The sequence below is a fragment of the Cryptomeria japonica genome, chromosome 11, assembly GCF_030272615.1.
Source record: "Cryptomeria japonica chromosome 11, Sugi_1.0, whole genome shotgun sequence".
Lineage (NCBI taxonomy): Eukaryota > Viridiplantae > Streptophyta > Pinopsida > Cupressales > Cupressaceae > Cryptomeria > Cryptomeria japonica.
This window is the reverse complement of record NC_081415.1, coordinates 494,259,029-494,282,754: the sequence shown is the minus strand read 5'-3', so window position 1 is coordinate 494,282,754 and position 23,726 is coordinate 494,259,029. Positions and strand designations below refer to the sequence as shown.

General features: G+C 41.5%; 1 protein-coding gene across 4 annotated transcripts in view; it reads left to right on the top strand.

The window, feature by feature from the left end:
- LOC131068309 (uncharacterized) overlaps window positions 1-23,726 on the top strand; it is a 374,805-nt gene that overhangs the window by 333,024 nt on the left and 18,055 nt on the right. For all 4 annotated transcript variants that reach the window (XM_058003475.2, XM_058003478.2, XM_058003476.2 and 1 more), the window contains one exon: window positions 17,916-17,986. In XM_058003475.2, the coding sequence (XP_057859458.1) occupies window positions 17,916-17,986 (71 nt within the window). The remainder of the gene's footprint in view (window positions 1-17,915; window positions 17,987-23,726) is intronic.

Sequence of the window (23,726 nt, the reverse complement as noted above, 5' to 3'; positions counted from 1 at the left end):
GTTGTTTCCCTTCTTTATTTATTTTCCTCTATTCGCCTCTTCGATTGTGCAAGTTAAAATAGCCATCGCATGGTGACCCCGCGATGCCACCGCGTGGTGGACACACGGTGCCACCGTACCGTGGGCACACGCTACCACCGCACGGTGGACCTACAGTGCCACTGTACGGTGACCACGCGGCACGGTGCCACTGCACAGTGGACCCGCGGTGCCACCATACGATGGATGCGTGGCCCCACCGTACGGTGCACTTTGCCCTTTTTTTTTTTAGCAAGCCGTACGGTCACCCGACGTACGAGTTTTTTTTTTGTAAATTGTCCAGATTCGGCTCGGGTTTCGTGCCTCCGGGATCGCCTTTTCTCGGTTTGCCTCGCCCGAGGGTCTCCCGCTGTGGTCCTGTGCCTCTCAAGTCACCTGCCCGGCCTCTCGAGTCCCCTTCCATCCTCTCGGGTCTCCCTCCGGGCTCTCGGGTGCCCTTCTGCCCTCTCGGGTCCCCTGCGCGCTTCGCATGGTAGGGTTTCAATTTGGACCCGTTGGTGGCAAGTCTATTTTCAATGGCCATCCGAAGACCTGGAACCACAAATTCTACGGCAACCACGGTCTCCTTCCTATACATAAGAAGAAGAATAATAAAGATTTTGAAGGCTACGACCTTCCACACAAGGTTCCAATCATTGCCAATAATCTTGGGATTATCTACGTCATCGAGGTTTGGGGCGTCTCCCTTCCAATACTCTCTGTATTCCGACAGGTACACCTCCTCTGTTGCTTGCTCTGGTTCCTCTACTTCGAGCCTGTAGCTCTGGAACATTTCGTAATCCTCCATTCGCCAATGGAAGAGCCTGTTCAATGACCCTGTCTCATCCTCGGAGCACTCTCCTAGTTTGAGAATCCCTTCGTCGTTGGGCTCCCTACAGCCCCTTCCTTCGTCCCTCAGGTCGCCTTTTCCTTCATCCTTTGATTTCAAAGATGATGCCAGTTCCTCGTCAACAACCTGGGTCCTCAGATCAATGGTGTACTTCCGCCCCCCTTTCTCCATAGAAAGGGTGTTCTTTTTCCAGTCGTGGTTCACCTTTGCTATAACCAGCCACCCTCTGCCTAAGATGGCATCGTACCCCTTCTTCTTGAGTGGGATTACCACAAAATCTAGTATGAAAGGTTGCGTGCCGATGGTGACCGGCTGGGCCATCAGGGTGCCGAGTGGCTTGATGCCGTGCTGGTCTGCACCTACCAAGTTGAACGTGGGTGGCCGTAGTGTTGGCTTCCCTAGCTTCTTCCACGTATCCTCTGGCAGTACATTCACCCCCGATCCTCCGTCCACGATGGTGTCTTTGAGGATAGCCCCGAGAATTCCCATCTCTACTACAGTAGGATGCCGACCACTATTTAAGGCCAACAACATTGGGTCAGCCGAGGGGCTGACCGAAACTTTCGCCCGTGTGGCACGCAAAGGTGCCTGCACAGTGGTTTGTATGGAACTAAAAATGGCGGTTCTTAACTGTGGCATTGTTCCTACAAGGCCCTTTACCTTTAGAGGTACTTCCATCTGCAGTACTTGCCCAATGATGTTATTTTCCGCTTCCGTACGGGATGATGTACTCGCCACCTCGTTTTCCCGTCGTTTGGTTGTCATCTCACGTTCAATATTGGCCTTTGCCTCCCGTAATCTCTCCTTTGTACGGGGGTCGAGATAAGTGGCTTTTTTCCATCTGGGCACGGGTGATCGCCAGTACTTCTTTCTCACTAGTCTTCTCAGCCTTCTCAATGTTGAGGAGATTAACCCCTGCCTATGGGCAATTTGCGTCCTCATGGTCGCCTGGCCCACACCATCGACAGAGGTGTTGAGGGGTGGCTTCCTTCGTGCAATCACGAGCGAAGTGCCCCCACTGATTACAGGCCCTACATTGGATAATTGGCCGGGCCTTGGCGTCATACTGGATACGGCTTCCGTTATTGTTATTGTTGCTATTCCTTTCGCCGCCGCGTCTGTTGTCCCGGTAACCTCCAGATGATGTCGTTGTGTTGGTTTGCTGGGCTGTACCCGCTGGTGCAGATGTTGTGGCCTGCTCCGTGAACAACACTTGACTCATTTGCGTACTTCGGGTTTTCATGTTGTATGGGTACTCCTTGGTGGAGTGTCCCATCACTTGGCAAATCTCGCAGAATGCCTTCTTCGGACAAGTACCCTTTGTGTGCCCCTCCTCTTTGCACTTAGTGCACCATATGTCCCCTTCGGTCCGACTGGTGCTTCTCATTGTTTTGAATTCCCTCCTCATTCGCTCCATGTCTTTTCGGAGCGCTTGCACCTGTTTGCCAGCCTCGCTGTCGCTGCTGCTTTCCAGTGACAAGTCATCCTCCTCGGACGAGCTATCCTTCTTCTTTTTCTTCGATGTCTTGGTCTCGCTCTCGAGATCCATCGCTCTATTGTATGCGTCTTCATACGATGTAGGTGGAACGATTTTCATCTTCCTTCGAAGGGAATGCTTTAGTCCCTCCATGAACCATCGCTTTTTCAACCCATCTGTTGGTTGACTCTCCATTTTTCCCAATAGTTCCTTTAGCTGCCGACTAGAGGCTCGGACAGGCTCGTTCTTGTTTTGCTTCGTTCCATAGATCTCAGTGACTATTTCGTTGTCATTTCTTAGGAGGCAGAACTTTATCCCAAACTCCTTCTTCAGGTCGGGCCATGTGCCGACTTTGACCTTATCCATGTCTGAGTACCAGTCTATGGCCACTCCCCTTAAAGTTGCTGGGAACTGTGTTACCCATTCGTTTTGGTCGGTAACACTGTTTGCTGACCATATGGTTTCGCACGTTCGACAATGGCGGACGGGATCTTCCTTCCCATCGCCATTGAACTTCGGCAGTTTCTGTTTACTCCCCATCCATGGGGGTCGTCTTCCTGGAGGTGGCTGTGGCTGTGGCTATGTCTGTGCCCCTACGCCACTCCCTCCAGTGCCGGTGGTGTGTCCTGCGTGGGTAACTAGAGGTACGGTGTTTTGCTTGCCGAGTGTGGCACCTACCGTACGGTTATCCCCCCCTTCGTTGTCACCTGCGCCCACTCCTGGCTCCCTTTGGTGATCCTCACTTTGTGGTGTAAGGGATAAGTTTCTGAACCGATCCCAGGTCTCTACGACTAGATCTCTCCTTAACCTTGTTTCCTCCAGAAATTCTTCGTGGCTCCGCACCCTACGGTGTTCTGGCGACGCGTAGAATTTCCTTCAGCTTCTACACCCTCCGTGACACATCCTTGGTTCCCCTCGAGCCACCCTTCGGCAGGTTGTCCTTCGGCAAGTTGCCTCAGCCTCCGTCTACGTTCTACTTGCTGCTCCAGAATCAAGGCCCTCTGCGCGGCCTCCCACTCATCCGTTTTTGCTTTTTTATTTCTATCTTTATTTAATATATTGGGCATAAATCACTTCCGTACATAGCAAGCACACACCATGTACTAAAAAAAAAACTTTTATTATTTTTCCTTTCGGCCACAATTTATCTCAACATTGTGCCGGGATTATTACAAGGTTCAATTTTCCCTTCACCGATTGTTCCGTGTGAGCGTCGTCGGCCTCTGGGTTCATCTCACCGACGGGTAGGCCCATCGCGTCCGTGCGCCATCCGCGTCTTCCATTCTCGAGTACGTCTAGGCAACAACGCCAAATGTTTGCCCTCTCGGGTGAATAACTTAAAGTACACAGATAAAGCACGTAATGCAGAATAATAATGCCATAGATATCAGATGCAATATATCAGATGTTATTCCATTCATAAGTCGTTCCTCACAAGTTACATTTGGAAGTATTTAAAGGTACCGAGGGGGTGCGAGCGCCAATCGTTGCACCGCAACTACCACCCCGCGGTTGCCAACTAGCCAAGACAATTACAACTTAATTAACTAGTTTTATTTTCATGTACAATATTGCCGCCAACAGAAATCTCAGATCAGACCTTGAATACCAACTGTTTGACGAAATGCATATGAGACCAAATTGAAAATTTTGAGGACAGAATAGTTAGGGGATCTCACGGTGGTATCAGAGCTGTGTATCCTGCCAGCCTGTTGGGAAAGTCCGAGTTTAATTTTGAGTTTGTCTTGACCAACATTCTTCTAACATCAGTCCCATTAGATTGTTGAAAGATGAGGTCTATGCAGGAGGAGATTTTGACAGATCTGAAGCAGACTTAGGAGACCTATGACAGAACTTTGCCAAAGCTGATCCATCATCTAGAAGTACTAGAACCTATTTGTGCAAAAGAAGGAAGAAAAAGCATTACGGTGGATAGTCTAACTAGCTCAATGGGTGACAAAGTTGGGCAAAATGTTGTATACTACAGGAGAGAAACTTGGACACTTGTTCCTTTCAAAAGATGCTCTACTCACCTCATTGGAGGAAGTGGTGAAGTATTTGCAAAAGGTGGATCAGTCACCTTCCCAATTGATTCAAATAGCAATAACTCCAACATGGAATTCTTTGGGTGAGCACAGGCTATTGAGACACAAGGATAAGGAGGTAAGGCTTGTTGTATCTCGTTGTTTAAGTGAAATTATAAGAATTACAACTCCTGAAACTCCTTACGAAGATGAGAAAATGAAGGTGGTCTTCCAAGTAATCATTGAAAGTTTTGATGGGCTAGGTGAAATCAATAGTCCTTTCAGTAAGAGGGCTATGAATTAAGAATTGATGGCAAGTGTTGGGTCATGTGTCATCATGATTGATTTTAAGTGTGATGAATTAATTCTTCAAATGTTCCAATGCTTCTTTACCAAAATCAGTAAACATCATCCAAACAGTGTTAGAGCAAGCATGCTAACCGTTTTGTCCTTAATCTTGGATGAGGATGATGATATCTGTAGGCAGTTGCAATTAGACTTGTTGGCCATTTGGAGGAAGGAGCAAAATGTTTCACCAATTGCTAATGAGTTCTCACGAAGCTTGATTGAGTAAAAAATTGAAAAGTTCAGGGAACAATTGACTGAAGAGGAACTAAATTCCCTGGAATTACAGGTTATAGGATCTGCCAAAAAGAGCAAGAACCAAATGAGAAGAGAGCAGATTTGCTTCACATGCCAAGAGGCATGGACATTGGATCACATATGTGGAATCAATAAGGAAATTTTTTTATTTCAGCCAAGTAATGTTGAGGACGAAAAGATAGTTGAAGGTAAAATTCAGTATGAGGCTCCTCATGGATCAGCACCTAATGATGTTTGGGATGGAATTCTTTCTAAACAAAATTCTGTGCTAACTTCTTCAGAACAATTAAATATGGAGATTGGCATTCGTATCAATGATGGTGTTGATACTAATCTCAGAAATAAATCAGACTTAGAGTTGCATAATACTGATTATCAATCTGGAAATCAAGATGAGCAACATGATGTCCACGAAGTTGAAGAACCCATTGTGGATAAAGGCAATGTGAGCAAGAGTCTCTTGGTGGGTGATTTAGAAGTCATCATTGATGTGCCATGTGAGTAGATGAATTCTCCAGGTAGTTCTATGGTTGCTTCTAATGCTGCCCCTCTTCTTTTATTTGAGAACAATATGCTTTCATCTCACGTGTTGGGTGATTGGGATGATGAGGATGAGTCTGCTTATGGAACAAATGTTGCCTTGGTTCCAAATCAGCAAGAGGACAAAGAGGAAATCTTAGAGGAAGACTTTGGAGAGAGTCAAATTCTTCAAGGTCTTTCACCCACATCATCCGTTAAATCCAATGTGGTTCATAAGCCAAATTTGGAAAATCAATTGAAAGTGAGTGAAGATAAAATTGTGGCAACACTTCCTCATTTTGATAGCACTCATAGTTGATAGAAAACCATCTATGGAAGAGTCAATTTGAGAGGAGACAAAAAGGTGATGAAGAATCTTCTTATCCAGATTTTTAGGTGATCAAAACAGCAATAGAAATAATGAAATTAGATTATTTAAATTTACTATCAGATTGTGATCATCTCCTTGACCTTGCTACGGTCTATTCTGAAGCATAAAAAAGAAAGGAAGAGGAAGTGGATAGGTTAATCTTCGAGTTTATGGACACCAAGGATTCCTTGGAATCTACTCAAGCATCTCTTCAAGAAGTTAAAAATCAAGAGCATTGTGTGGGGTTGAATCTAGTACATTCTACTTCAGCTCAATTAGAAACTCCATATTCTATGGCATCATTAACTCAGATGCAACATTCAGATACAAAAATTGTGGAAGATCAACAAGTTACAGGAGTAGTTGATGAACTTCATGTGGGAGACTTAGAACATGAAGATTTTGATTTCAACAATGAGATTGTTGCCTTAACAAATATGGAAAGTGAACATGATACGGGTTATAAATCAGTCGTGGAGGAGGAAGATCTACAAAAATTGTGCAAAGGCTTCGACAGGAATTACATTTGATTTTCAGCTTGGAGCAGCTCTTGAGGTCGAGTACTCAACAGAGGAAGAGGTTGCACAAACTTTAGCTTGTTTTGATATGGCAAATAAATCCATTGAATACCTCATTTGGATAGTTCGCTTTGATGAGGGACGGAATGGGTCTAGGGAAGGACTTCCTGCATCAAGTTTGGAAACACTTAGGAAGGTACTTGAAGTTATTAAATCAAATTATCTGCAATTGCTTTTTAGTAGAAACCGTGCCACCATGTTTGCAAGGCAATTTTTGCAAAGCATTTGCATGGGATGAGGAGCAATAAGCTACTTCAAGGGCTATTAAGATTGAACAAATCAATAATCAATGTGATGATGCTAGGAGTGATGACATATCTAAGGTTACACATGGTGATAGCACAAGGGTGGAACGTAATGAGCATGATTCAGTTGGGACTGGTATGCAAATTTTGCTTGACGGTGTGAAATTTTCGTTCCATGATCAGCATTGTGAGACTCCTAACGTTGGCAGTGAGAGATGGAATCCTAGTATTGATTTAGGATTTCCATCGGTGTCAATTAATGCATTCCATTGCGATTACACCATGAGGTATGCATATTCTTTTTCATTCAGCTTCCCCACAAATGACTTGATGTTCTGGATGTCACATAAGTGTAGGGTGGATGAGTGGTATGAGGTGTTTCCTCCTATGGACGAAGAAGCTAAATCTTGCAAGCCTTCCAGTTTGCTTCATTGGGATGGACTCTATTTTGGATCACAGGTTAGAGAGGTAGTGTTGTGGCAGTTGGTCATTCCATCTATAATTAGTCTAGAGCAACAAGATATTACAGATAGTTGGAATGGTGGATGGTTTTTTTATTTGTGGGATCTAGGTGGAACATTCCGATGGATAGTTATGTTTCAGGGAGCTCGTTGGAGGGATTTGTTTCACCCATTTCCTAATAGAGATTGGCATAATGATGAGCTCTCATCATCATTTGACATTAGAGGAGCCGATGGTTTCAGCTAGAGGGAGGTTCTCAGTTGGATAGAGAATGTTTTCATTTATGATAGTAACACATGGCAGGTTGACCTGATTGAGTTTGCACGTGGGATGATTTGGGATCCTAGAATCCTCATGATTGGTGCACTGTTTTTTGTGGACCATGATGAGTTGCTTCACAACTACTAGCATTGTGACGTTTACATCAGAATAGTGTAGTGGACTGGTGGAGCAATGCTCTGGAGGTTGATATGGGGTCCAGGCATTTAGTTTCAGCATACAAGTTCGGATTGCTTGGGGGCAAGCAATCTTTGGGAAGGGAGGACTGTAATGTCCCCAAATTTTAGTGCTTATTTCAATATTATTCCACTCGATGTCTACTTTTATTTGTGGTGAGCCTTCTGGAGATTATTCAAGACATGTTGATTCACACTTGCTATTTTTAGTAAGTCACTTGGCTGTTTTGCTCATACTTACTATTTATAGTAAGTCACCAAGGTGATCACTTGGCATCATATCTATATTTGGAAAGTGGATAGATTATTCCCCTGAGTTGATATTGGCAATAATCTTGGGTTTAATAATATTCATTATATTAAATGACTTTATGATATGATGACGTAGAGGGGGGTTAAAGAGTATTTAAGTTTTTCTCATAAAGTGACTTTATAAAATGATAATATAAAGTCATTTTATTTAATAAAGCTCTCTAGCTTGTTCGAGAAGCTACTTCATAAGGAGGAATTAAAACATAAAGGATGATTTATCCCACATTGAGCGTGGAGGTTCACTTGGAGGTTGGGAAGTCTTTATAAACGAACTTAGTCTTCATTGAAGAGCATGCTATGTGATTATATGATTGAAGCTATTTCTCCATTGTTGCTGAAATAACAGTGACTGCTTTTCCAAGGACGAAACCCCTTGGGAACTTGAAGGTTGTACCTAACCCCAACTTTCCAAGAGAAGGGAACTCATCTTCAGAGTTTGCTATTGAGCCTAATGGTGGAAGTTTTGGTTCGAATAAGAAGCTGCGTTGCAGATTGAGGGTGACATGAACAGTGGTCGTGAACATCACAGCTACAGTGACCATGAAGAGTGTCACAGCTACAGTGGTCGTGAACAATAATGCGGCTACAGTATTTGGTCTTAGTTTAGGGGTTATTGCCTTCATTTGGCCATAATCAGCCTCCTAGAATACAACTTTTGAGGATGTAAGCTGGAAGAATTGTGATTGATAATTTCTCATGGTGCTAATCGATTTAGGGCAGCAGACCCAAGACAAAGTTCTGTAATCATCAGGTGCACACGCCATTACAAATCCTTTACTATTCTGTACAGATTGATTATGTGGAAAGAATTATGTATTTGGTGAAGCTCTATTTGAAGAATTCCACTTGAAGATGATAGCTGTTATAACTCTGCTTATCATTTGTTTTGTTTGCTGAAGTTTATTTGCTCAATCCCATACATGAACTCTGAAACCAATCAAATCAGCCTTATGGATGCATAGTTGGAAATCTGGGAGTCTCTATTTGTATCTGCTCTTGTGTTTCACTTCAGATTGTAGCAGCAAAGCATACATTTATGTTGGACAGCGAATTATTCGTTGTCTTATGACAGCATGCAAAGTATTTGATGAAATGTCTCTGTGACAATAAGAGATAGTTGCTGTATGTTATGTAAGCCAAGTGTTTGATGAAGTGAATGTCCAGCATAATCTCATGTTTGGATCAGAAGTTTGAGGTTAGAATCTGCAATTTTGTCAATAGTCCAGTTTTGACAGCCATTCAAGTGTTTGTTTAAATGGTGGTATTTGAAGTATTGATGTTATCTCTGGCTTTTGGGACTGTGTGCAAAGTATTTGTTATAATGAGAGGATTATTTACTGAACATTCTGATCGATTGGTTAAGTAGATAATTGTTTGTCTTAATGTGCATTGGTGAACCTGAAGGTTTATACGAAGTTTTGTACCAAAACACAATCATAATCAGGTTGATAAAAACTCAGAAATCTCAGATCAGACCTTGAATACCAACTATTTGATGAAATGCCTATGAGACCAAACTGAAAATTTTGAAGACAGAATAGTCAGGGGATCTCACAGCAATAATCACAAGTAAGATCTAGCATTGAAGAACACAAGATGCACACATGATTTTAAGCAGAAACCCTTGCAGGAGAAAACCATGAGAAAATATTTCTTCTATATATATCTTCCTACAAGATTCGTAGGCACCAGTTCACAGGAGAACAATCCCCTCCATTGAGTACCAACTCAGGGAGAGACACCAATCTCTATGAGTTAGAAGCACCAACCTCCTGATCTCGCAAAATAGAAGGCACCGACCTTCGAAATGCAAAGTAATAATAATGTTTTGCATCTGCTCTAGATCACCTTCAACGCTGCTCACAATTTCATAATAATATGCCTTATAACTTTGGTCTTAGGTCTGCAATATTCCTCTGCTTAGATCTGCAATATGATCTTAAAGGATTCCTCTCAAATCTTCACAAAAATCTGCATTAAGTCTGCTCCAATTATCTCTGATTTCTGCTCTCAAAATATCTGATTTATAATCATAAATCTGCTCTCAAATATCTGATCTCTGTTCATAAATCTGCTCTTAATCATAGGAAAGATATTCAACGAATTGATGTCTAAATGTCCCTCAACAAACTTCCTTATATACCCCTCAAACATGCCTTTTCATTCCAACCGTCACCTTCTTTAAACCAGGTCAGCTAGCATAAAAAAAGTTTTTTATAATTTCAGAACCCTTGTCCAAGGATGGGCGCTTCTCCCTAAGAGGTCATTCAAGGCAGATGTAATATTTATTTTTATTGAATTTATTTCCTTGCGCTATGTGGTCGTCCAAAGAGCAACCATTCAATATTTATTAATTTTGTTTTGCTTATTTAATTTTGGCGCCCAAATCAAGAGGGTCAGCCCAAAACACAAGTTTTGTTTTTTGAAAATAACATGAATTATCAAGGAGGTTGGCCCATATTTACATCTTGAGTTATTAATTGCTCATTATTAATTGTTGCTCTGCTGCCCTTGATTAATAGCTGCTCTACTGCTCTTGATTAATTGTTGCCCTGCTGCTCTTGACTAATTGCTGCTCTATTGCTCTTTTGATATCAATGACAACTAGACTTGCCACCTTTGACATCAATTAAAACTTCCAACACCTTTCTCTTAGCTCTCATGATCCTAGGTGCACCATTGGACACACCCCTCAGGTTCACCTTCTTTCCACCCACGCTAAACTTCAATTCCATGGTCTAAAAATTTTGCAAGCATTGTCCCAATGAATGTAAGCACTGAATTCCCAAGACTACATATAATGTCCCCATTTTTGTACCTTCCTAAGTATTAGTTATTTTTAGAGGTTAGCCTGTTATTAGTGGTCTCTGTAGGCTAATGTGGTGATTAGAGGGCCCTTTGAGGGTGATTCAGGGTTATTCAGCTTACCCTTTGGGTGTCTATTTCAGTACTCTCCATCTCAATGCTTCAATTTATTTGTGGTTTGCCTTCCAGAGGTCTTTCAGGCTTCGTTTATATACACTTACTATTTTTATTAAGTTACTTAAACATTTGGGTCCATACTATTTATGGTAAGTCATCGGGATGGTCAGAGGGCACCACTGTTATATCTGGAAAGTTGGCAGGATCAGTTGTTAATTTGATATTTGGCATTTAATGGAGTTTAATGATTTAATTTAATGAATTAAAGTCAAATCTTGCATTGACTTCAATATAATAATTAAACTAAATATTGGGGTTATAAGGGGTTAAAAGAGTTAAACATATTAATCTCATAAAGTGATTAATTAAAAGCCATAAAGGGGGCACCAACTTAGGGAGTTATAAGGTTATTAAAGTGACTTTAAGTTAATAAAGAATTAAAAAGGGTCTTTGGAGATTTATAAAAGGGCTCATTTGGAGCTCATATGATATTCTTGTTTTGCAAATTTCATGTGGAGATCTGAAGCGAGGGTTTGCTGGTTTGTGAAAGTCATCTTTTTGCGGACGAAATCCCTCAAAGAGAACAATGTTTGCAGGTATGGACGATCACCCAAGAACACTTAATTTGATAATCTCATTCAGGGGTTATAATTGTGCTTCATTGGATTCAATTCACCAAAGTTTTATCAGATTTTCAAGAGGTTGAAATAGAGATTGAAGGGTTGGAATTGCAGATTTGTGTAATGTCCCCTTTCTAGCACATATTGTATGAGGTTTGTTGTTAGTCTATTTTCTCATGGTCTCGTAGGCTAACCAGGACCCGGAAGGGATCTTGGAGGATTTTTGCCTAGGCATTTTCAGTCACAAGTCATTCTGAGATGTTTTGATGTTAGTAAGTCACTTTGGGATGATTCAGATCTTTAAGGACATCATTGACTTCATGGTTGATGTTTAGATGGATGGCAATAATTCATAGTCATTTAATATTTATTTATCCAAGTGAGATATAAAGTTAAATTTAAAATATTTAACTTTGTTTAATAAATGATTATAGTGGGACTATAAAGTAATATGTTATGAATATTAAATGTCCCCTTTCACTTAAAAGTACATGGTACACTTAAAAGAGGGATAAAATTTTAAAGTGTTTAATTATCCCACATTGACAAGACAAGTGAGTAAGCTATTATGAAGAAGTTATAAAATGGATTGAAGAGCTCACTTTCAGCATGCTTGGATGAGATGGAAGTTATGCTATTGAATTTCTCACAAATTTGATAATTGGGCTTGGAGGACGAAATCTCTCTTTGTCAACATTCTTCTCGTTGTTGCAAGATACAGTCAAGAGAATTATTGGTGTTTTCATTCAGGAAACACATTGGGCTTATTAGATTTTCTAATAGTGAAGGGCAGATTTGAAGAAGATATTTGGAGGAGATTCGAGGGCGATAGTGGCATCGAAAATAAGGGAAAGGAAGATTTGTGATTTGCTACAGTGTCGTGAATAATGCATGAACAGTACCATGAACAGTGTCGCGCTACAGTATTAGACAGCCATTTGGCGATTACATTTGCATTCATATCTAGCCAGGGGTTCATTGTTCCATTCCTACCCTAGGTAGCTACACCTGGTGGAGATTTGGCACTTGTTTTTGGACTCATTATTGCTGTTACTACTTCAGTTGTACTCAGATTTGCATTAAGGGTGTTAGCAGTCCATTTCCAACTCTATTCTCTTTCATTGTATGCTATTTCATGTCTATGGTAACAAGCAAGGTTAACGAGTATGTAAAGAATTGATCTTACTCTTGTATGGTTGATGAAAAAACACTCATTGGTATGAAGTTTCAGTCTGAGACAAGGTTGTAACAGTCATTAATAAATTATTTATCAGTTCTGATTTATGCTCTTAAAGTTATTCCTTGGATCTCTATTGTCAAAAGTTATATGCATATTGTTAGTCTTTCATTTCCTTGCAATATTATGTGATTTGGCACCAATTATAATCCTTTAAGCTCACAATACAAACAAGAACTGGGAAATCGGACCGTGCATACAAAGTGTTTGACGAATTGTCAAGTATACAAAACTGAAATATAAAAGGCAGATTAGCAGGGGTCATTTCAATGGTATCAGAACCAAAGTTCCTGCCAGCCTGCTGGGGAAAAGGTTTCAGATCTACACATGGGGTCAAAAGAGAGACATTGGTTGGTTGAAGTTCTACAAGAGGCAAGTAGAAAGCTCAATACTTATCAACCAAAAGATGTGGCTTTCAACACTTTGAGTGAACTAGATGGATGCTTGAGCATAGCGGAGCAGTCACCTTCAGATTTGTTACGTCTAGCTCTTGTCCTTGTTATGACTTCCTTAAGGCAACACAGTTTGATGAGGCATTCGGATAATGGGATTAGATTGATGGTTACTCTATGCTTAAGTGAGATTATGAGGATTTTGGCACCTCAAGTTCCTTATGAGGAGGATACAATGAAGGAGGTTTTGTATTTAATTGTGGATAGTTTTCAAGGTCTTGATGACATCAACAATATTTATTATTCACAAAGGGCTGCTATACTAATTGTTTTTGCAAAAATCAGATTGGGTAACTTTTTGATACAATTGGGATTGCATGACCTGATCTACAATATGTTTCATCATTTCTTGGTCACTGTCAACAGCAAACATGACAAGGAGATTATCACAGCTTTGTAGACTATTATGGTCATGTGTATAAATGGAAGTGATATTTTACCCCAACCTATCTTATCTATGATATTGGCTGTTTGCAAACAAGAATGGGTTCCTTCTACTGCTGCGTGTGGGTTGGTCAATAGTGTGTTCAAACAATGTGAGGGAAAATTGAAACTTCTCTTGAATAAAGGAGAGAATCAATTTAGGAGTTAAAGAGAATGGCTTGCCTCATGATAAAGATGTGACTGACTTCCAGGATGTTTCTATAGATGTACATACATCTATACATACTCAAAATGATGAAATTTTTAAAGCATCAAATTTGAATACACATGTAGAGCTATCTAATGAAGTTGATACGACTGTGGGAATAGTAGGATATAATAATGCTGGTTCTTCCTTTCATTTCAATGGCACAATGTCCTGTAAAGAAAAAAATCACATATTGCTACAGGTATGGGTTGCATAAGCCTCTATGTTGGAGACTTAGAGATCATTATTGATAATCATGATGAAGAGATGAATTCCCTTGATGATATTGTGTTTGATCATAATGCTGTCACATTTTTCTCACTTGAAGATTGCATGGTTTCAACTAGTGAATCAGCTGATGTAAGATGGTGAGATTGTTCCTAGTCCTACAGATGGAGGCAAATCAGAAAATTTAATTAGTGACAGCCTAAGGCCCCTAGATGAATTCGAACAAAGGCCTCTAGCATTGCAGCCAGGTGTCTTGAAGACATGGGAACAGTTGAAGCTAAAGATTGTACTTGTGAGTTGGGGAGTAATCTATTCATAGGGGGAACCAATCATTAGTATGGTGAGCACTTTTTAATTGAACAAAGCAATCAGCCCTTTAGTACTTGGGATCTGGGTGTGTTGGCAACCAAGTATGATGAAGACCTGACATGGGAAGAATTTCTTTTCAAACCTGATAATGCTTGGGTCTTAGAGCACAATGTTTGCATGGAGGATGGCATTGATGGTGTTATAAATAAAACTGATTTATCTTTGCATGGGGCTGACTTGGAGCAAAATTTTAGAGACTTTGAAGATTTGGATCCACGGTATACTGCTAAGAATGATAATAAGGATGCACAAGAGATTTGGGAGATGGAGTCATTAATGACAGGAAGTTCTGACTTTGGTATTCATTATAGTAGCAGTTCACTTTCTTTGCAAAATCAGTTTGTGGTATCTATTGATAACCCATTGTTTGAGATGGGTGTTGAGAAGATAATTGACAATCCTCTTTTTAAGCTGGGTGATGGAACAAGTCCTGGTTGTAGCATTGCACTTGGTGAAAATAGCAAGGTATGGTATCCAAGAGAAGATTCAAAATCTGAGTTGGAGTATAGTATTCAACCTGCTGTTGATCTTGGTCACATTATGAGTTGATTGGTTACCCTACTGGGAGACCACCGAATATGGGATATGCAAACAGGGAGTCAGATGAAGACTGTATTTGGAGTGTCATGACACTAGGAGGCATCATCATACCTAGCTAATAAGGTTTGGAAAGTGTGGTCTTGAGTTTTGGAGTTGGCTAACAAGTGGATCATTTAATACCTTGTTTGTGTTGGTGAATAGTCATGCATACCTTACATATGTAGTTGGAGATGCAGCATCTTTGTTGGATGAATTGATTTATGGAGACTTCTACATCCTATTTTGAAAGGATTCCAAACATTTTTCTTGAGTTGACTAGAATTTTCAGAACAGCAGCGAGGAAAGGAAGATTCAAGCTTGATGCTTATGAAGGTTTGGAGGAAGAAGGCCCTAAACACAATATCTACATGTTTGCTGATCAATCTTTTGGATTGAGTGATGTTATATTTCATACTAATCCATCTTCAGAGTTACTTATGAAATAGAAATCAGTCCTTGTACCCTAGTTGTTGATGCTACTATGAAGGGGTTACATGAGATTACCAATAAGATCACCAACTTTCATGTTAAGTTTGATGTTTTTGTTTTTGATGGTACTTGGAGTTATGATGTTTTTGTTTTCACGACACATGGAGCTTTGATGTGCACCTCTATATATATGTTGGAGATCATTCTTGATTGGGTATTTATGGATGGGATCTTCAACAGGATTCAATGGAACTTATTGGGAAGGGCAGGCATGATCTTTGGAGGTATATGGATGAAAATTTCAGATTTAAAGGAGCTGTTGCTTTTCTTACCAGCCACTATGTGATTTCTATGCTTCTTCTACAAGTGGATTGGAGAAAGATTCTAAGTAAGGGTTGGAGCATTGATCAAAAGGATACTTTTGGGAGTGTTCCTTGGCAAAGAATGGATCAGAATTTCAGTTTAAAGTTTGTTATTTGGTTGCAAGTTGTCCAGTTCACTCCTTGGATTGCTCCCATTCAGAGGAGTGGGCACTTTATTCTTGGTCAAGGAAGTGAAGATTATCAATTGAAGATTGCTTGGGAGTGTTTCTCTACCACTAAGCTGTTTGGGTGCAACATAATGCTCATCTTACATGCTCAAACTTGGCATTTCCAGGCATACTACTATGGTCCTTGGTGTAGAGCTCTAAAATCAGATTGGACTTCACTGATTTAAGTCTGGAACAATAGTGATTCTGATTTACTTCAGACCTTCCTAGGTCAGGGGGTGCATCATGTGAAGGTTTGTGTTGTAAACTTGGATAGTCTACTTTTAGTGTTAGCTCAACACTGCACGCTTCCACATGCTTTGGTTCATCATTCACTTCTTGACCGGCAGATGAGTTGGATGGCTTCTTCTGATCAGCAGTTGACTGTTTTATGGTTGAGAATGGTTGGAAGAGCATATGAGCAGATGAATTTTGAGCCGATGCAGACTTTATGGCAATGGGTTGTAGGAGAACTTACATGTACAACTCAGTTAAATTATGCTTCTACCTTGGTGAGCGTTGGTCACTACAAACATTTCATGGTTTTGATATCCATATCTTCAGATGATGCTTCGTTGTTTGCAGTTGGTTAGGTCGATTGGAGTATTCAAGAATATCTATGGCTCAAACCTTTCATACCAACAGAAATTTGTATATATATTGATCCCCTGAAACTCTAAATATGTCATCCAACTCATTTAATCAAATTTCCTTCAATCTTGCAAGTAAATGGTATAATTTTATTTGCTTGCAAGATTTCTCAAATTAATAAATCCATCACTGTTTACACTTGTGTGAAACCTCTGTGATTCCACCTGCAATTGGCTAGGATAGATATTCCACTACTGAAATCAATTCCCTTAGGGTTTCCGTCCTAGGTTTTTCCCAAGAAAGAAGCTCAAACTCCATAATAGTAAAATAAACAAGCATATCCAAATCAGCATTCAAATCCTTTTTTAAATATTTTCCCAAGGAACATTCCTGAAGGGACCTTTTAATTTCCTGCTTAAAATATTTCATTAGAGCACCTTTATAAAGTGACATTTATTATTTCCCTTTTAATTTGCTTAAGTTACTTTATAAAATTAATTATACTAAAGTCATCCATAAAATTTTCTTTATTGGACAACTTTATTTAATTAATTAGTTTATTCCCTGATGTAGCCCGAAATTAGCCTACGGAAATTAAATAGGTTAAATGGGTCATTTCTGGCTACTCCACAGAAGGGGACACTACAGACCCATAAGGGATCGGGATCTATATTAAACCCACAAAGGCATGGTGTGCATTTTTGAAAAACTTGGTAATGTAGATTAGCATTTAAATTTATTTTTTTTCTGTCGGACGACTCCTAGAATTCAGTTATAATGCTCTTATATTCTCATATTTCTCGCCATTATAGAATGTAGTGTGTGCATGTCTTTAAATGACATTATAGATGACTAGCCTTAGATCCTGGTTTTGAGGTGGTAGCCAAGGATTTGTGAGGTGTGTGGATTGGTGAGAATGATATTTGTAATGCATACAGCAGGAATGGCTCAATGATAATTATATGGCATGACATGTGAGCGCTATTGACATGGATGACAGCTCACTTCCTCAGCAGAAAGGGATTCTCCTACAACTCATTCTAGTCACATGAGCACCGTATGCCAGGGATACCACAGTCATCCAAAGAAATAAGTGTATCCATATCCATTAGATCAGCGGCAGTAACAATTTGGGCCACTTTTTCTTTTAAAAACAATATTTTAGGTCCCAAAGTGTTGCCTCCCTTAATATTTCTCCAACATTTTCTTTCAAAAGAAATGTCTATAATTATTTATCATACCATAAACATGTGGAATTGTTTTATTATTAGAAGAGTATGTCTGTGTAGGAGGATGTGGTTGCCAGGTGGGTTTGGAAGGGGTACAGAAGATATTGCATGTCTACACTTAATTTTCATACTTATGTATATTTCCAGATGTGAAGTTGGTAATGAGACTGTTTAATTGTAAATCAGGTAATAACAGATTTAGAAGGTGCCAAACAAGACTTTCAAGAAGATTTGCTAGCAGCAGAATATTATCTCATGTGAGTTTTTCTCTTTTTCTTGACAATCATGGGAAAAGGCATATGTTTCTTGATGTGTTTGAATTCAATTTCTAATGTTTCGTTTTCTTATTTCAATTGCATTTTGATGGGAAGATTGCTTTCTTCTTAATACATATTTGATATTAGAATCCAGTAAAAATTCAAAATTTAAAGTACTGGAGATGGGATTGTATTTTTCTTTTTTGTTTTCCCATGCACATTTATCAGTAGAATATATATTTATCAATATATTCTCTGTGAAGAATAATGTCTATTGAGTACTTGATGACTGGGAAAATTATAGATTATGAATGCCTCAACCTACAAGGAACAAAACCAGGATGATTTACCATGATAAAAAATATTAAATTAACTCTTAACCAAATAATGTGGAATTTAAATCTGGTAGACTTCTTGCCCCTCTTAGTAATTGGCTTTAAACTTTGTTTTCAATATTGATAGTACATTCAAACTTTGATTGATCCGAGGGCCTAATCAGTAATAAAGAAGGAATTCCACAGTTTGGAAAAAATGACATTTTTTCAGTACATGGATAGCAGCAAGTTTTGTAAGTTTCTGTACATATTACAGGCAATGTGTAAAGCTATAATTTTTTCTGTATTCCAATTGTATTGGCTGGAAACAATCCACAATTACATTCATGAGATAAGGATGGAGTCCAGAAATATTTAGCAGATATTCATATCTTTTAATTGGGTCATTGATGACTGGAGAAAACTGTCAAGCCTTTCTTCACAGCTCTCCTCTTACTGTAAATTCAGTCCCTCTCTCTTGATTCCCAATCCCCCTTCTGCTGACGGAATCGACTTTTAACCAACTGAGGAGGCCTTTGCCTCTATAAATGAGAAAACATCAATTCTGATTGATTCATTTTCCAGAGGAGCATGAACATCTGAAACAGTGAAGTCTAGCAAAGAACTTGAAGATTTTGTTCAGTATTATTCCAAACAATAAACAAACTTTACCTGAAGGAATTAGATGTAATCTGAAGAAGACCTCTGTTTAGTCCTAAAGGTATAGTGGTGAATAATCAATAACACAGGAGTACCTGCATGTACCAGGCATTCATAGAACAGAGCAATTGTACATCATAATATAAATGACAGATGATAACCATTAGACCAGGAAGTTATATCTTTATTCCAATGTCTCCAATTCCATGCATGATCCCCCTGCCGAGGTTCCAACCAACAATATATAGACCTGACGGTTGGCCAAGTTGCCAACCGTCACCGACTCCCAACTACCCGACGGGAACCTCTCAGCAATAGCAAAACATAACACACTTATAATTATTATTCGTACTAACATACGTTTTTACCCCTAACATTATCCCCCCCACAAAAAGTAGTCGTCTTCCAAACGACTTAGACAAAAGAAACTGAAATAAAACACAGCTAAGACTGAGAAGAGGGAGGAGGCGTCCCTGTAGTGGTAGTAGGAGGAGGTTGCAGCCCGGCCTGAGTTTTCAAGTTCTTTTTTGCCATTAACTGCCGTTCCCGCGCTTTCTTTACCATGTGGGCTGCTTCCATTAGCTTTTTATCTTTTTGCTCCAGCTGTGAAGTGAGTGCTGCCACTTGGGCTGCCAATGTCTGTGCCTCCTTCTCTTGCATACTGCAGTGGGCTTCACATGTAGTCATCTTTAGTTCCATCTCCTTCCTCAAGCTCTTCTCTACTATGGCCAACTCCGTCTGCTTCCTGTTCTCTTTTTCCAGGGTTACTATGTAGATCTGTTGGGCCTCTTTCTCTACTTGATGTTGCCGCATCTGTAAGTACACCTCTCAAAAAGTTCCCTCCATACTACGGAAAGTAGTGCCTAAGGTGCCTGAACCTTCTATCAAGTGCCTATGGGTCTAGTTCTGAATCATCTCATGTGTACTATTATCCGGCCATCCCTGCTGCTCAAGGTACTGCGTGAACTCATCTTTGCACCCCTGGGCCATAAATTGACACAGTTGTGTCGCGTCGGCTGAATTACCGACCTCCATATGTCCAATAAGCTGAGCCATGCCGCGTGCAACATCCGAGAGTCCTTGTAGCTCCATCAGGAATCATCTGAGTGAGCCTGCTGGGTCACTTGGATCAGGTAGTGTGATATGGAGTCTAGTGAGAGTCCCTTCCAGACCACTGCTTTGCTCATCCCTTCTCTGCTACTTTTGATCAGTGGGTCTCTCCTCATCTGGAATAGTGACCTCGCTATCTGGAGTCACGCCTAGCCTGATAGCCATGTTATGTGGTGCGGGGGAGGGAGGCAAGTGTGGGGCGAGTGCGAACTGTCCTAGCCACCCATCTAGCAACGCGTCTATATCCTCATCTGTCATAGTACCCAATGCTACCTCTAAGTTAGCTGATGTCATACCGGTCTCTGTTGCCATCGTACCAGCTTCTGTTGCCGCTGTACTAGTTCCTGCTGTCGTCGTACCAATTTCGGTTGTTGTCGTACCAATTTCTGCTGTACCAATTTCTCCTGTCGTCATACCAATTTCTGCTGCCAGAACGGCCAAACTGATCTGTGGCAACGATACTCGTCGTTGTGCCTGCGGCTCCCCTTCGCTAATCTTCTGAAATAGTACCCCCACTGGTCGTACATCTCCTATTGAGCTAGCGACTGCAAGCGCCTCCTGAGATACCAGATGTGCCGAAGCTAATTTTGAGGGTGTAAATTTTACCCTCGTACTCTTCCATTGTGCCCACAATCCCCCCTGTTGCTCCTCTTCTTCATCTTCTTCCTGCTGGCACGACTCTGTTTCTTCCTCCTCTATGGTGGTGTGTTCCGACAAATGGAACCCTTCATCCCCACTTTCCTATTCTTTCGTTTCTTCCGCTTCCTAGGAATCCTCGGCATTGCTAACCTCTTCAATTTCCACAGATGTGTCTAACCTCCTCTTACGTGTGGGTTGTGCTGTGTCGCCAAGGATGTCCAGGTGAATGTAGTAGTACTTAGTGGGTTTATTTGGTTCAACCCGTCCGTGAGGTTCAAACGTCCCCCAATCCTTTGGCGGTACCTGTAGGCGTACAACATCTAGGAACAAGCTGATGGCATGATGGCACATGTAGAATGCTTTGTGTTCTAATCTCAAGAAGCCGTGAATGCGTTCTACCAGGAGTTGCCCCCAGTTGTACACTTTCTCGTATCTGATCCCGTTCATTAACCCAATCATCCATATGGCAATGTCTGAGGCCCGGCTGGCTCCTGTCAGGTGGCTTTTAACCAGGTCCATCAACATCCTCCACTCTCCTGGTGCGATAAAACTACGCTTCATTCCCCTGCTATCGATCCAGACGCTCTTCCACTGTTCTTCTGCGAGGTCATCTTTGCACACTAGGTCTATCAACCATTTTTTCTTTTCTCTGGTAAGGTTTTTGGTTGGTTTGGCAGCAGATGCTCCTCTATTCGGTATGCCAAATACGTGCCTGAAATCCTCAGGTTTGAATGAAACCCGCACTGTGCACCCTTGGAACTGGATGACTGAAGCTCGTTCGTGAGGGTTATAACTGGATACCATGGTCCGTAGGACCGGCTCAAACCCCTTAATGTTAAATATGGGCATCTGCACAGCATGGTCAACATGTGCTTTTTTCAGTGATTCCTTCATCACATGGTCTGGAGGGTTTTCCTCCCACCAAGTACAGCATTCACTGCGAGTCACACTCTCGAATGCTATGTTCGCTGCCGTGAGCTCCTCTGAGTCCTTTGTTGCCTTTGGTCTGCTCCTGGTTTTCTTGCTGCTGGCAGGCTCTGTGGCAGTCATGGTTGTACTACAACCGCCTTTCTCTGCCCTTCTGCCCATACCCCTTCCTGAGTCGTTATTATAACCGTCTGCCAAACTGTCTCACCATTTGGTACGACCCATTGTGTCACTTCCAGTTTCCTCGCTGTACGGTCCCTTCCTTGTGTTCTGCCTTTCGCCTCTAATACCCTTCGCCAAATGCCTGCCGTACTGGTCGGTTGTTGCTGTCGTACGGACTTCTCCTGCCTCTACTCGTGCTGGGTTGTGCTGACCGTACACGGTACGGTGGAGATATGCCCCTTCTTCGTGTCTTGTCCGTACAGCCAAGCCATACACCATACAGTCTTTTACTCTGGTCTTTGCAACGTTTTCCGTACGCATAAGCAATGTGCACTGAACGCCGTACATGTTTGGTGGATGGAGGCCGTACGCTGTATGGTGGTCTTTTCTCGTGCCTAATGCTTCGTACGTTGTACGAGTATGGTGATCTCATGTTTTTTATTGTGCTTTGGGTGTCGTACGCCATACAGTGGTTCTTACTTAACTCCCTGGTACCCTGAATCCGTACGGCGTACGGTATAACATGTCACTCACCACCTGAAATCCGTACGCCGTACGGCTCAGCTTGCCTTCCATGGTTTCTGCTTGATTCCCCTGTGCTTTGAATTCGTACGCCGTACGATATACCCTGTTGAGCAATCCGTACGCTGTACGGCCCAGCTTCCTAGCGCTCTTGTCTTCCAAACTGCGTACTCCTCACCCCGTACGAATTGGTAAATTCCCTCACGCTTCCTTATGCATCCGTACTAGCAGTTATGTTCAATGTTGTCTGGCTATCAGGGTCATCCTACTCTCTTTCCTGCGTTGTGCCTAGTGGGGCCTCCTGGCAACTTTTATAAGCACTTTTCTTTTTGAGGGTTAGGGTTAGGTAAACGTGCTCTATTAATTTAACATAAAATACTTGCTTTTTCAGTAACCTTAATTTTTCCTTACTACGTTCACTTGTACTTGCCTGACATTCCAACTTTTTAATGTCTGCTGATTTGGCCTTCCTTGCTCTTTCCCTATATTTCCCCTCTTCAGCTTTTAGGACCCCTTGTTTTACCAGTCGTCTTATTTCTTTTGTCTCGCACGGTTTTTTTAATATTAGCTTCTTTGCCTTCAGTTTACCTCGGTACTGTTTGGCCTGCTTGTGCCTTCTTATGTGGGCCCCTGACCGGTTGATTGATTATATTGCGCGCAAGAAGTTCCCTTGTCTCCTTTGTTTCCTTTTCCCCAGCCTTTTACCTTGCTTTTTCCTCCATTCCTTCCTTGGTTCGTCATTCCTCGCCTTGTCCTCCTTCCATTTCTTATTTGGTTTCGGGTCTCTCCTCATTGATCCTTCTTTTCACTCCTGGTGTCTTGTTGGGCGTCCTCACTTTTATTTCTAAGTCGTGCAACCATGTACACACGTGGTAGTTTTTTGTAGCATTCTTGTGCACAGCAAGTCCCTACATATTCCAGGTCCCATATTTTGTCCACCAGTGGGGCGGGTCCCATACCCTTGTAGCGGCCGTCAATGTACCGGTCCCCGTATTGGTGGTACCATTTTACTCTTTCTCCGTCGATCTTCGGTGGTCCAGCCGGGTTGGGAATCACCTGATATAATGAGTTAGGTCTGGCCTCCATCTAGCCTACTTTGGACGCGATGGCAAATAGATCCTCTGTCTTCAGTACCATTTTTAAACATGGTCCTAGGGTTGCCCCATATTCTTCTAGGTTGAGTTCTTCCTCTAGGTCTCCCGGCTCTACCTCTTCAAGCAGGTTCTCAGTTTTTCTCCGAGCTTCTGCTTCCTCATCAATGTCATATGCGACATACCCCTCTCGAGCTCCCTCGTATGGGGCCCGTTTTTTCCAATATCCCGAAACCCGTACCCACACAGCTGGGTCTCCGAAATACGCATTCGTGAGATGTTTGTGAATCCTGGGGACTGCTACACCTTCCACCC